The 15,148-nt window shown below is 36.7% G+C and overlaps 1 protein-coding gene across 1 annotated transcript; it reads left to right on the top strand.

The window, feature by feature from the left end:
• Positions 1-1,244: 1,244 nt before the first annotated feature.
• On the top strand, positions 1,245-9,547 carry LOC115806528 (chemokine-like protein TAFA-2). Its single transcript, XM_030767324.1, has 4 exons — positions 1,245-1,344; positions 3,771-3,923; positions 6,529-6,653; positions 9,428-9,547. The coding sequence occupies exons 1-4, from the start codon at positions 1,245-1,247 to the stop codon at positions 9,545-9,547; spliced, it is 498 nt and encodes a 165-aa protein (XP_030623184.1).
• The last annotated feature ends 5,601 nt before the right edge of the window (positions 9,548-15,148 follow it).

Below are 15,148 nucleotides of genomic sequence, written 5' to 3'. Positions count from 1 at the left end.
CCAGAACAATGAAAATGGCTTCTAGAGCTATTAGAAAATATCCACAACAAAGATAACTAAAATTCTATATGATTAGATCAAAAGTGAAGAGACAATAATTTGATGTATTAATGTTCTAAATTTGCTGTGTCCCATTTGGGTGGGTACTTATTTATATGAATACTTCACTGGAACTGTTGATCATGCTGATCGCACCCAGTATTAACTGAGAGAAGACAAACATCTGATTCCTTAGAGACAAATTAGTATATTATACACAAACTGATGTTTTCACAAATGGATCATGTTGATTAGAAGACTTTTCATACTGGCATTGGTACTTTATAAAAATGGAAATCTAGCCACACCACTGCAACAAGAAGTGCATAAGAATACTTCAAAATACTTAAGCTCATGGGAGTTTATACTTGAGTTTACTCTGCCAGCCATTCTTGATTTAATTCTTGTTTGTCAAGATCTTATCTTAGAGTAAAAAAAAATAAATGTGCCACAAATGAAGATCACAAACAACCCCATTACCTCTGTAATCATATACATAATCCATATGTCAATTAAAACACAAAAATGATGGCTATCATTAAGGCGTGTAACCCTGTATGCCCTTGTGGTATGTGATACTGTGTGTCTGCCAGTAATTACCACTTGTGTCACTTCTTTTTAAATATGAGCCATTTCCTGTCAAGGAAGAGAAAGAGGAACTGTTGTCTGTCTATTCCTGTCCCGCTGATTCATAAAGGGGGTCAGTGCTTAGTCCAAAATGTATTTGGAGATGGGGTTGGCTTTCATAAGACTCACCATTAAGTTTTTGCATTTATTCTTTCACAGGCCTGTCTAAATGTTTATCATCATCATTCTTTTGCTACATGCACAAAGTGTCAAAAAACATGTCATGCACATTTTATTTTAGATGGAAAGAGTTTTTTGGAGAAAGTGCTCTTAACTATCCTTTTGTTGCTGGGAAGTTTTTAACAGGCTGTTTTGCTGTTGAAGATTGCTGGAGGGTTTTGAACTAGTGTTTGTCTCAACAGATCCATTCTAATGAATATATAATTTGCATGCATTCTCTGTTTGACCACAGAATGATTTTTTCCAGATAAACAAAATCCTGAAGAGATTTAATGAATAAAGCTTAGTTGGTCACTTCCCCCATTCCTCTTCTAAATGATCTGTTGATTAATCCTCTCTCTCTCTCTCTCTCTCTCTCTCTCTCTCTCTCTCTTTCTGTCTCCCTCTCTTACCACAGGATGAGTGAGGGATACAAACAGAAAGCAATCACACTGACTCTCCTGCTGATTTGTATACTCACTCTCTGGGAAACTCCCGTACTGACCCTTGCTCATAAAGGTGAGTGGCATCAGGATTTAGCTGGGTTTTGGAACACCCTTTTTGCCGTGCACTTTTAAAATGCTCGGAAGGGTTGGTTCGGGAACTCTGTTTTAGGACTCTGTTTTAAGCAAGTTATTTGTGCGGAACAATGTAGCAGCTGTTGTTTTATATAAAAATCATTAAAAAAATCCTAATCACAGTTCTGGCCAAGGATCAACATGTCTTCTAATATAAATGAGCAGTAATTTGAAATTTTTGCCCTTTAAAGTATTTTAGTTTAAGTGTTGTATCTGGTTGATTTGTCAGTGTTCAGTGTTCAGTGGGATCAGTGTTGCAGAAAACCTGCCCTGTCAAACAGTGATTTTCACCTGTTCAGTCATTTAAGATAATCAGGTAATAAGAGATGGATAGGCTACACCGGGAGGAGAGGAGGATCACAAGATTTTTTTTTAAATAAACAAATAACATTTGACTTACAATGAAAAGCAATGTGAAAATTTAAAGAGTATGTAAGCAAGAGCACTGGCTGTTTGAATTGACCACAGGATAAAAGGTTGCTATGGTGTCCTCTGACATCAGAGTTGCCTGATAGTGTTGTCAGTTTCTAATTTCCCGGGGGTTTTATTTCTGGGACTGTAAACCTATTATCATTCAGGGCAGGAGAAGCTTCCACAAAGTGTTCAACACTGAGAAGATACATTTTGTTCTCTGCTGTGTGAAACGATGAGGGGGAAGACAAAACCCTAAAATTATAAAATATAAATGGAAGAGAAAAAAAATGAAATGACTGAAATAAATTGCTCCTGGGCTGATGTAGATTCTTCTATGCGCTGATTTTGTATCTTTTTGCTTTTATCAGCAGTCTCTATCAGCGATAAGCTGTGTTATGCGAGTACCATCAACACACTTCTCTCTCTCTCTCTCTCTCTCTCTCTCTCTCTCTCTCTCTGTCTGTCCTTCTTCCATGTAAGTCATTCTGCATTGCAACCAATCACAGACAGGCAATGAGAATGTTTTCATATGAATAAAAGATGTGGAATTCATTTAAAGACTATATACCTAATAAAATATATTAAAATTTTTTAAATAAATTTTTGTCATCCCCAGAGTATACAGTCCATTCATTCAGGATGGTAGACACATGGTATACTTCTCTCTCTATCTCTTGAATCATCGGCTTGGAGTCACTTTAGTCCACAGTGCAGCAGCATTCAGTGCACAAAGATTGTTGTGTTTTATATTTTTATATATTCACATAGTCAGAGGGTTATGTTCTGCCCGACACATCAAAAAGTATGATACATAGACAACATCCTCCAAACACTGCCACTATCTTGTGTCAAATACTTTTCTAAATATTGGTAGGATTAGCTGAGCACTGTCTGGGAGCTTATCTGTTTGTGCAGTCATACCTGTGAATACCTCTCGTCCCAGGGGAGACAGTGGTCTTAAGTCTACTGCAGGAAGAACAGTGGGAGAAATAATACCACTTTTGTGTTTGTTGTTTACCTCACCTTCTTTGATACCTCCAGACAGCAGACAGATGCTGGTGATGCTAACCCCCCCGGAGTGTTTTCACACATCTATGAGCAAAAGAAGTGTGAAACATTTATTTGTCTATAGTTTGATGAACAGTGGGTTTTTTTTCCATGGTAGTCCTTCACATATGCTTTATGTTCGTTTTTGTCTTCACAGTCCACATAATAATTATTTTAAATGAAATATGGATCTAAAAGTGACATCCTCCACACAAACTGCAGTGTAATCACTAAAATAAAAAGATCCACCCAGGTTCTTTTGTTTTCTGTCATGCAAATGCAGTTTAATTAGATAAACTTTTCTGCACCGTTACGAGGCAACATTAGGGCAGGTATCCAAACTCATTTAATTAGTTGTTTTCTGCATGAGAAAAAATTGCTTTCACAGGAGGACACCTCAAGGAAATGTCACATACAATTAAAAGTGCACAGAACCACACTGGCGCTAAATTATTCAGATAATACAGAGGCAGCTGGAGAAGCGGAGAAAAATTCAGTGTTGCTTTTTTTTTTTCCTCCAAAAAAAACCCTTGTGGAAGACTTGAGATTGGTGTGAATACATGTTACTGTTTTGAGATACTGTTCTCTCATGCTGTCATCCATATGGCATAAGGTAACCAAGGTTAGGTTTTTAAGGTTTTGCTTGCTGCTTTTTTTCATGTAGTGCTGCTCATTTCAGCAACTATTAGTCATTTCTGGTAACTGTCTGTATGACGTTCGTTGTTTCTTCTTTGTCCAGAAACAGAATATTGACCAATTAAATGGCAGTTGTCAGTCATATTGCCCATATGGTTTTGAAAGCTTTTAACTCGCAATGTCTATATCTACAATGTTACATTAGGTTATACCAACAGCATGCCTTCAGAACAATTACAGCAGTTTTGACTTTGTCCATTTCTTACCCAGTGCATCATGTCAGAGCGGGCACCTGTGAAGTTGTAGCTTTACATCGGTGCTGCAACAAGAACAAAATCGAGGAACGCTCTCAGACAGTCAAATGTTCCTGCTTCCCAGGGCAAGTGGCTGGAACCACCAGAGCAGCCCCCTCCTGTGTGGATGGTATGTTCATAAAGGCTTAAATACATCTTCTGTCCCCAGTCTAATTTAGACATTTATATGTGAAATTTAGAGGATTAATCTTCACACAGTTACTTAAAAAGACGAGGCTTCGGCATAAATCTCTGGTCCTCTAGATTATTCCTCAAGACTGCCTCTTTAACAATGTGGGCACATGAGCAACAATAATCCCACCTGACTTAATCCTCAAATTACTGTTAGATCAAGGTTATAAGTGACGTCTACTTGTTTCGCAGCCAATCTAATTTTCAGCAAGTTTTGAAGGTGCTACTGTGAAATAAGTGTGAAATTACACACATACACACACATACAGAAACACATTTTATGTAATCTCATTTGATATGTGATTTTGTGTTGAGGGGTTATTCAAATATATTCATTACTTTCAGTGGGATATGTGGGTGGACTTCAGTTGTTTATGGTTTGATTGACTTAAACTTGAGAAAATAATATTCAATGGTTTGTATTCTTAAACATGACTGCTTTATAACAATATGGGAAAAAAAGAAGACTGTCAAATACCACATCAACTAAACTCATAACAAGACCAAAGCAGAGGAAATTAGTTGTGATAAAAAGCTTAATGTCTACAGCTTTATAAAACCTTTGTTCCATATTACCTTTATTTGATCAAAATTGATCAGGGCTTGCTTTCCATCAATAGCCAGTCTTAGAAATGTTCATTTCTTTACACACATATCTTGCAGCAGATGACTTGAGGTCTACTTTAGAAAGTGCTATAGAGTTTAGTGGGCAGGACAATTCCTCATAAAGTCATCATTCCATCACCAGATGCTGGTGCACTTTGCCCTTTGGAAGTTTGCCAACCAGAAAGAATATTTCAGATTTTTCATTATAATTTGGCATGTAAAATTCAATAAAACAGGTCTACTTCAAATTAGAATATTTCATTCTTGGTTGTGATATTTGATGGAAACTTTTCCAATGGATTTTGCTGGTTGTAAGACATGACATGTAGTTTAAATATTTAAATTAATAAAGGTAGTTTCATGATAGATGCACATATAAAGGAAACATTGTCAATAATAATGATTTTTCTGATCTTTTAGGCAGATGTTGGCCTTGAAGACACTTATAACCGACCTTATTGCATTAATAGGGTGTATTCTATTTTGAATATCAGTATAGTCAGTTTCTGTGCAAAAAAGAACTTTTTAAATGTTATTTACTTCATTTCATGAATGTGGTCACTGTTTTCATTCTGCTATCAAAGTCAAGTCTATTTTAGGATTTCTGTGGAAGACTCAGACATCCTCCTGAAAAAAAACAGGACAGTCTCACGGATTACAAATGAGTAGAAGGGGAAAAGGTCACAAAAGGAGATTTTTTGGGGGCGGGGGGAGGGGGGGGGGGCTGAAGAGAATATATTTTTGAACAAATTTCAGATAAACAAAGCTACCTTTTTCCACAAATTGGAATGTTCTGACACAAACAGAGAAATTTGATGTCTGGAATCAATATGGGGAAAAAAATCACATTTCCTTAAAAATATTTGAATGGTCTAATGTGCTACAGTATATAAAACAATATGCAGCATCAGAAACCTACCTCTCTCTTTTAGAACTTAATCTGGATCTTTTGCTATCTTGATAAACAGTCGGAAACTCATATAATTTGGAAATATTCCATACATGCTCACTGTCCACATTTTTTAGAAACACGTACCTTGAACTAATCTTACTAATCATTTAATGAAGTATACCTACCTTAAACAAACACTACATGGATCTACAATTACAGACTGCAGCCCGTCTGTTGCCACACAGAATTTGTTAGCCATCCTCTACCCTGTTTATCAGTGTTCAGTTTCAGTCTGCTTGTGAACAAAAGATGTTCTTTAAGATGAATTTTATTATTATCTTTAGCTTGAAATGATTTTAGGAAGCAAGAACCAGTTCAGTGGAAATAGGTTAAGGTAAGTAATTGCATTGCCAGCACTGTTTAACAAAGCTTATTTCCATCTTATTAGTTTTTTTCCCATGTCTTGTCCTTAAAATCTGTGTTCACTAAGAGGAAGAAAGACCAAAGGAGGAGGGTATTTATGAGCGTTGAGATGGGACTTAGCCCTCAGTGACGTCTGACCTATTCGCTGACATTTTAGTACTGACATTCCCTGCAAATTAAAGCTGTGTTAATAGCTGTGGTTGAGAACACAGCATGGGTAATCTCAGAAAAAAATGATCAGTACTTAACCTTTAATTATACCTTCTCTCATCTCTATGTGAGGTAATAGCTTGTTTCACACTCGCTGAATGTTTAAACTAAGTTCTCTACTCTGAAATTCAATGTGTCTAAACAATTTATATTCATACCCCTCCTAGTATACTCATTCAATTTATTCAGTGTCATCTAATTTATTTACTTCAATATGCATGATGATGGATGTTTTACAGATATACTATGCTGATAAATAATTACAAACAAAACAAACAAACAACCGACAGTACAGATGGCTCAAATGACTAGTTCAGAACAAGAATATGAATAAGAATGTGGCTTTAGATCATCATTTGTCTGATGGTCGTAGGGTATGGTCCTTATAAGATGTGTTTCATACTTTGTCTAGCCACTATAGTGGAGCAGAAGTGGTGGTGTCAGATGCACCCATGTCTGGATGGAGAGGAGTGTAAAGTCCTGCCAGATCTCAAAGGCTGGAGCTGCGCCACAGGCAACAAGATCAAGACCACAAAGGTAACAGTCGCTATGATAATTCAACACACACACACACACGTGAATATATGGATATGCACAACCACAACACTGGGTCATCAGTCTCCAGTTCTTTTTGTAACTTTTGAAGAACATCATTCCCAGAATCAATTCAGTCCAAAGATCATCCGAATGTTAGATCCATGATGCATTGACAAGTCATAATGGATCAAGATCAGCCTGCTAACACTTTGATAATCAAAGTTAGCAGCAGTTTTGCAGACTGCCAAATATCAGTGTGAATTGCAAACAACATACAATCATCACTAGTCATCAATATGAATCAGCAAAACTCCTTGAAGCTGACTAACATATTCAATCACATCAGTTTACGAAGGTCAAGGTATGGCTTTAATATCAGACTTTAGTGAATGTCAAACTTGCCAGAGAAAATCCACAATCTGTTCACAGTCTCTGATTTGGACATTTAATAAATAGTGAGGTGCTAAGTCTGCCATGCTGAGAGCTTCCTATCTTTAGCGGTAACCAGACACAAATGTCTTTGTATGACGAATTTGAATTCAGCACCCCACTTAACCCCACCCACTATTAATTATTTACTCCACCACACCAAACCTGTCTGGAGCCTAGTTATTGATCTTTAAAGTATTCAGCATCTTAGAAAAGGAGAAGGTCTTATTAGCTGTGGTTGCAACCGTGCTGTTATTGATCCAGTCATAAACCATATAAACCTCAAAAAGGGTATTCATCCCTGTCTCTGAAATCTTAAACTAACACTATTTTTTTTTTTAATCTCTTGTGTTGATGTTGGGCAGATCTCCCCAGACAGAGAGCTTTGGTAACTCCTAAAGCTTGAAAATCAGATACAGGTAAAGTGGTGGCTTTTTAAGTGATGTTCAGAACTGAAATAATGATGTTTCATTGCATGTATATTTGTAAAATCTCTCATCTGATACTACTTTTCATCTCTTCTGAACTCATGAGGTAATTCACATATTTTATTTTCTGATGAAGACTCTGCTTTTCTCTTGTGTTATTGTAACTGCAGCCTAGTTTCCTAAGTTCAGGTTTTTCAGGGATGTTAGTTGAATGTTCGTTAGTCTTGTTTTGGGTGATGATTACTGAAAAAAATATATGGACTTTCATAACAATTAGTGAAGGGCATATGAAAGTGATGTATACCTCTATGGAAATGTGAAAGGGCCATGATAGTTCTCTAGCACTGAATACATCTGTGCAATGCTGTGTGTGTGTGTGTGTGTGTGTGTGTGTGTGTGTGCATGTAAATGACTTGATGGTGAGGGGGAGAATGTATTGCAGTCTGTAAGACATGGCATTCTCAACTTGCAATTATGCAAAGTAGTCATGTTAAAGTAAAGATATGGTGAGACTATGGTCTTATCTGTGTGATTAGTGCAATAACAAAGTATTTCAATGCAGTGTACTCTAACACCCCAAGGTTATCCAAATGCTGTAAGTAGATACACTGTGAAAATATGGTAATTTAATTACAACAAGGTTACCAGGTTTATGTATTGTACTTTATATGTGCCTTCATTTAGAGATACTTTTTTAACTTTATATTTATTTGAATGTTTTAGAATTCTCCTGCGAGTTATTTACAATTATTTACTGTCAGTAGAGCTGTAGGCTGTTTACTGTAACCTTTTCTGCTATGAACAAGGTAGATAATCATACGCTAACAATGACTTAACAATAACAGTAATATACAGGTTAGAGGGTCTCCAGCCATTTACTGTATGTTTTGCTATACTAAAATTCAGTATATATTCAAGCTTATTACTATACTTATTGTTATGATTATAATAACACTGTGTAATTTATCTTCACCAAGGGAGCTGCAAAATGTAAAAAAAAAAAAAAATGTAATTGGTTGTATAGCCAGAGTCTGTAACACTTGATAGAGTAAGCAAACAAAAGCACAACAAACTGCTGCGGCGAGGGTAAAGTACTGTAAATTTGAGTCTTTTTTTTGTATGACGGTGTACAATTATGTAAGGACATTATACTGCAAATCTACAGTAATTTTAAGCGCAAATTTTAGCTTTAAGTTGGTATTTTCAAGAATGCATGATTTGCTTTGTGACGGTTACACAAATGTGCTGCTAAGTCCACGATATCACATGAGCCAAAAACATGATCTGAGATGATATCCCAAGTACAGTACATTCTCCAGGAAATTTACTGTTAATAAAAGTAGCATAGTGTTCCAACACAGGATGCAATAATATTTAAAGATTTTTTTTGCTAGTTTGTATTGAAATATAATGTTTGTGACTGAAGAAATCAGTCAGCAGCCAAACATAACTCAGCACCAGTGGGTCAAATAGGGGAGAGTATTGTCTTATTTCCCTTACAGCTTCTTAAGACAGCTCGCTAAACATGCTCAGATGGTTGACAGAATGGTCAAATTGATAAAGTGTGAACAAACACTGTTATGAGGTTGTTATTTTTGTTGCTTATGAAGAAAGCAATGTAAGGCCTTCCTGCAGAATGTAATTCTGCCACCACAGACAAGCTGTCACTCAGGACTGTACTTTCAAGACACGCAATTTAATTTGAGGGCGGGTCCTTGCTATAGCGAGCCTAGCTGACAGCATCAAACTTGCAGAAAAAAAACTTGGTCTGTCAGGAGCAGCAAAGCACGACCACTTGAATCCTTTATCAGTGCAAACATAGAGTCAAAGGCAGGCAGCACTGATAGGAAAACGAGTGTATGCTTGACAAGCACATTGACTGGTAAAACTCAATCTCCATCTCACTTCACTTCTCAGAGAATTTCACCCCCCTCTCTCCCCTATGAGTGCACCTGCACACCAAATCGCTTTTCACAGGGTGGCAGCAAGAAGCCGGAAAGTTCTCCCTGCTTCTCTGATTTCACTGGTGCTTTCTAAAACTTGACTTGTAATTACACACACTGTTATCACCTTGCCCTTCTTAAAGGGGGCAGAATGAATAAAATGGATTGCGAGTTGTGGTGCCACTGTGACTTTAATACTTAGGTGGTTATAAACAACTTACTAGTTTACTTTTGTTCTCTGAGTGTAAAAAGCACAATAGAGCTCTCCACTGGTTTCCTTTATTAAATCCATGCATTCTACACAACAACACTACACTGTAATTTGTGGTATACATTTGAACAAAATCACAGTGGTTAGTCAACATCTACTTTTTATGGTCAGGTCATCAGTGTTACCCCCACTGTAATGCCTCAGACTTCCTTACGTGCATAAATTCTGCAGGTTCAAATGTGAATTTCCACTGTGTGCATCACGTGGCACAGAATACATTGTTTCTACAGTCCTTGACCTCAGTGTAAGTACAGGAGCTAATGCAGATTTCCCTAGTTACTCCCTCTGCTTTAACATTGACATACAATTTCATTAACAAAAACATTTTTATTTTGTTTCTTTCAGGTGGATTAGACCTTAAACTTTGGCTTTGTGAGTTGACTAAGGGATCTGGATCTCTCCACATGGAGAACATTGATAATGTCAGTGACTTCAAATTTTCCAAGTAATCGGACATAACAGAGTACAAGTTCACAGCTGTCAAAAACATGGTGTAAATCACAATGAATGAAAATAGAGAAAAAATCCCACACACTGGACTACAGAAGAAAAACTTCCTTATAGCTGTGGGTATGCCAGACAATGCAATCTTTTTTTTCCCTCAAGCATTATACACCTTGTTGTGGAATTCAACTGTGAATCTTACACACAATGTTTTATTCTCTTCAATACATCAGTTTTGTTGGTAAGCTGCTTTTGCTTGAATGCTTTATTATGGTAACAGGGTGAGCATTGTAAAAAATCATAATAATTATAACCATTCATGTCTCAGAATCTTGGGTATGGATTTTGCTCAGTTTCCATGTGAGTGTGAAGACATTATTATTGACTTATGATACCATAACAAAAAGTGCTCATATTGGATAAATGGACTGTCTGTGAAGAAATGAATAATGGGGTGCTGTGGTATTTTTATCTGTACCCTCTCAGATCTGTGGGTGTTGAAGGAGTCATTTAGAAACGTCCATATAACTCATAAGTTATGCAAGCTTAATTGCATATATTATAGCCTGTTAAACTGTTTCCAGTGACTAAGATGGACAACAGCAGGTTTAACATGTTTTGAAAATTTTTAAAACAGTGAAGTGGTATTGCTAATGCTCTCCTCATCTGTGTAAGTGACAATGTGATCACTTAATAAACTATGGTTGTCTTTCAATGCTTTGTGTTATGCGGCCTTTCTGGAGTTGCTGTAAGTGCAGTAGGATTCATATGAATAAGCTATTTAAAAGTAATCTCTGTGGATTAATTTTCAGGGTATAAAATAAAATGTTATGTGTCTTGGTGAAATGGTTTAGCTAGTGTAATAGTATGGAATCAGGAATGTTAACAGACAGCCTTGAACACATACACTTGAACGGACATACACGTCCCCCTACACATAGGCTACACTAAAGGCTTATGAGGACCTTGTGGTCTCCAATCTTAAGTTAATGTCATCTCTAATGAGTATTGTACAAGTCTACAATGCTTTTAAAATAGTCGTTTCTATCTGGACCTTTTGTATTTAAAAACAAAATGTGTAATCACTTGTGTGCTTGTCGTGACTTTAAGGCACTGGGAAGGAAAACCTGTGTGAAGAGCTTCAGGGCCATGGACAGTCACTCAGTAATACATGGATTTCAGCATTCCTGTTGTAAATGGCTCAGTAACACACAGCCAACTGGCATCAAGAGCAACAGTCACATTCAACCATCATTAGCTACAAGAAGATGTAAGAAAAACATTATGTGAAAAGTTTGACCCTTCACCATTCTAAAAACTAATTTTTGTTCTCTCTTACCTAGGCTTCCAGAGAGCAAACATTACCTAGATCAATGAAAGTGAAAAGTTGAATTTTGCCCATCCTACCGATCACCCTGGTCATGACTGGACTCAATCACTATCTATGAGGAAAAAAACTCAACCTAGAGAATTATCATTCCATCATCCAATCACAAATTTCTTTTGTCTCTTTGGAGATTTGGGTAAATTTTTATCTCGCAGCAAGAATGTATTTCTTCCCCCAACAACATGTACTCAGGGGTAACTTGCAGGGGTTCTGTGTGCACGCTGGGTCATTGAGGATGAATGCACAGAAGCTGCAGTTTATAATAATACAAAGTTACCTATCCAATAAACATGTTAAATCAGCATATATCATACAAGATGTGTTTTGGACGGCTTCACAGGGGAACACAAGATTACAATATACTGAACGCTGTCAACATCTCTGGCAAAACGACAGTTAAACTGCTTTCACAATGAAGGGCATTAACCTCTCAGTTGAGAAATATACCAAATACATGACTAAAAATAAAAGTTTAACATTCTTTGAAAACAACAAAATATAGCCTGCAGATTTCTGCATTAAAAATAGATGAGGTAGAATGTCCTGTTCTTACACAGGAAAATGGTAAACAGTTGCAAATATAAATGGAGCGAGCATGCATACACACAGGCGGTAAATGAATTATACATAGAATGCAAAGCAAGAAACTAAATTTCCTATTGTCATTACATCACAATAAAGCTGATAAGCTGAAGGTTGAGAGTTGACAGCAATATCTCTAGTGCACAACAGTACCAAAGACCCTGTATATGCTTAAAATCCTTTAAAAGCTCACTGAACATTTTTATCAGCTTCTAAGACACTGTATTAACTAATCAGTTTGCACACATACATGACTAGGATCAAACTTTATCTTGATTTACTACTCCAAAAACATTCATATAACATTTCGGTAGGGTGCAGTTTTGTGTTGACTAAATAAAACATCTTGTTGCTTATGCACACTCCAACTCAACCACAGGCACTAGCGCTTCATGACTTAATTATAAGAAAGACAATATTACCACTGCTATAAAGATCCAGACAAGAAAACAGTGAATAATTCAGCAGTACTGTGAAACTGGGAGCCTCATAAGACTTTAAGAGTTTGTTAAATGGTCTCATTGTGTGTATCAAAATGTCTTGTTAACATATAAATACTGTAATAAGTGTAAAACTTTGTACAGTAAAATTCGGTAAAACTCACCTTGCTCCCAACAGCAATCAGTTGGTTAAGCATCCATAAATATACAATAGAACAAAATTGCAATAACAACATTGCTAAACAAATTTTCAAAGAAAATAATAACAACGTTCTTGTATATTTGTCTTAATTAACAATAGATAGCAATATATATTAGCAAATATAAAAGTATGTTGAACTTGCCTACATCGCAGGATTAGTGCAACAAACTGGTGACTTCGAGGCAACTTTTTCTTTCAGGCCGCTGATCTCTGTTGGAAGCACAGCACAAAGATTGTCTGTGGGATACATAAGTAACATATCCAAACAACAGTCATGCGAAAACTATTTTACAGCTTAGCCAGCGAAAAAAATTTTGCTGAATCTGATCAATAGGTATTAGAATACAGGCAAAGCATCCAACCACACACTGCTTAACAGCTCCCAAAAGCATTTAATGGTGAGTGAAAATGTGTGTAAGTAAGACTTAAGCAAAATTGGATTTTTTGTTCTTGTTAGTGGGATAGTGTCCCTTATGCTTTACACTCCCATGTGCAAAGACAGAGAGAAGACCTAATTAAAACCTGTGACTGATCAAGCAGATTGACACACATGGGCACACACTCACACACACACACACACAAGTCACAACTGCTCCTGCACCATGCTGAGTCCTGTGGAACAAAACTTCATGTGAGTGCACACAGTGCATATGTTGGGAGAGAAGAGTTACATCAGGGAGACAAAGAAAGACAGAAAGAGAGAGAGAGAGAGAGAGAGAGAGAGAAGAGAAGGGAAAAGAAGAGCGAGAGAGAAGTCCTTTGCAAAGCAGTTTGTGATGGATTCACTCTCTTAGAAATTAATGTGTGAAAAAAAGCACTTTCACTCATTTTAAAATCTGCATTGTGCTGGGTGTGACTGACGTTTGACATTCATTGTACTCATAATTGAACAGTGGGGAGCTTTATTAAATTAAATGTTGGCAGAGCATCACACTGACAAATAAATGAGAAATGATGGCACTGTCATTTTAAAGTGCTGCAAAAGCTTCTTATTACAATCCAAAACCAGTACCTGTCTTCCAATCAATACTGAGAAAAAATCCTCAGGGCGACAGTTATTCCTGCCATTTTACGTTATCCTACCACAACAAATTTGTCTTATTGGTGACTCACTGGTACCCATGTTGCTAAATGGAGGGAAACACACAATGGATAAAATAAAATATTGTGAATTATGAGTTTTGCTGGGAAAATTAATGTTTCATTAAGTGTTACATTTTGTATCTAAAAGAAACCAGACATGACATTATTGGAAGTGTCAGGTTTTGATTTTGTATTTTATCCCTGAGTCTGTGATAAAAAAGCAGTTCATTGTGTACAACCAGATCTTGTCACCATTTGGTTGGCTGTATATGGAAATCAATTTCCATTACGCTTTTGTGAACTCATAAAATTTCAAAGACCTTGAAATAATCAAGACTCTATGTATTTACAAAATTAGCCTTCCACATACATAGAAAAATCCATCAATACATCAGTACATTAAAGACCCCTCTTAATGCAATTACCTGTAGACTGAATACAGTGCTGCAAATAACACACTGAAAAAATGAAAATGTATATAAATGTATAAATTTAATACGCATAATGTAGTGTATAGTGATGAAGACAGACATGTATATTCATTGACAATGGGAGGTATTAGGAAATTTGGCCATGGAGAAATCAAATATTTCCTGGCCAGTTCCACCTCTTGCTGGTACTTGTTGAACACTTGCTAGAGCAATGTGATGACACAACTTTTAGTGACTAACACATAGTACTTTGTTTTTCCTAGTGCTATTCTTAATGCATTTGACTGAACAATTATTGCATCTGTTCAAGACAGATTTATTGGACAGATGAAAGAGAACTGCTGCTGATATTGATCTTTTCACCAGCACAGCGCAACAGTCAGAAGATGAGGAAAATACCAATGACTTGAGAACCTGAGTTGAATCCAGAGCAAAGTCAGACCTAAGAACATTATCCTTAGCTTTATATGAAACTCTGACCCAGCCTGATTTGTTCCTGTCTGCATGTGGCTAATTCAGCAAACAGTAACCTTAGATCAAAGCTCCAGACGCAAAGCTGCAGTGGGTTCACCAAAAGTTCCTGTCTGCTCGTCATATACTCTTCTCCAATCCCAGTCTTGCTAAAACCCATTTGATCTTTCAAACTGTACTTTCATTACAGTTTTTCCTCCAATCCCAAGAGGGGACAGGGGTCGAGGATTGACACCCCTAATCTTTTTAACCCTCTTGGTTTCAACAGCGTATCTCCATTTTTCTTTGTTCTCTGAGCCTAACTTCCTTCTCATTAGATGGCTTTATTTGGGTTCCAGAATGTTCTGGGCAGAAGAATTGAAGTCATTCAGGCCCCTCAAAATA

This window comes from Chanos chanos, chromosome 1 (genome assembly GCF_902362185.1).
Source record: "Chanos chanos chromosome 1, fChaCha1.1, whole genome shotgun sequence".
In the NCBI taxonomy this organism is placed as follows: Eukaryota; Metazoa; Chordata; class Actinopteri; order Gonorynchiformes; family Chanidae; genus Chanos; species Chanos chanos.
Note: the sequence above shows the minus strand (reverse complement) of the source record. Positions and strands in the feature narration are given on the sequence as shown.

Excerpts from the sequence above, each read along its gene's own strand:
- LOC115806528 (XM_030767324.1), top strand. The coding sequence starts at position 1,245 with ATGAGTGAGGGATACAAACAGAAAGCAATCACACTGACTCTCCTGCTG. Across the intron at positions 3,924-6,528 it reads AGCCCCCTCCTGTGTGGATG|CCACTATAGTGGAGCAGAAG; the intron begins GTATGTTCATAA and ends TACTTTGTCTAG. Across the intron at positions 6,654-9,427 it reads ACAAGATCAAGACCACAAAG|AGAATTTCACCCCCCTCTCT; the intron begins GTAACAGTCGCT and ends TTCACTTCTCAG.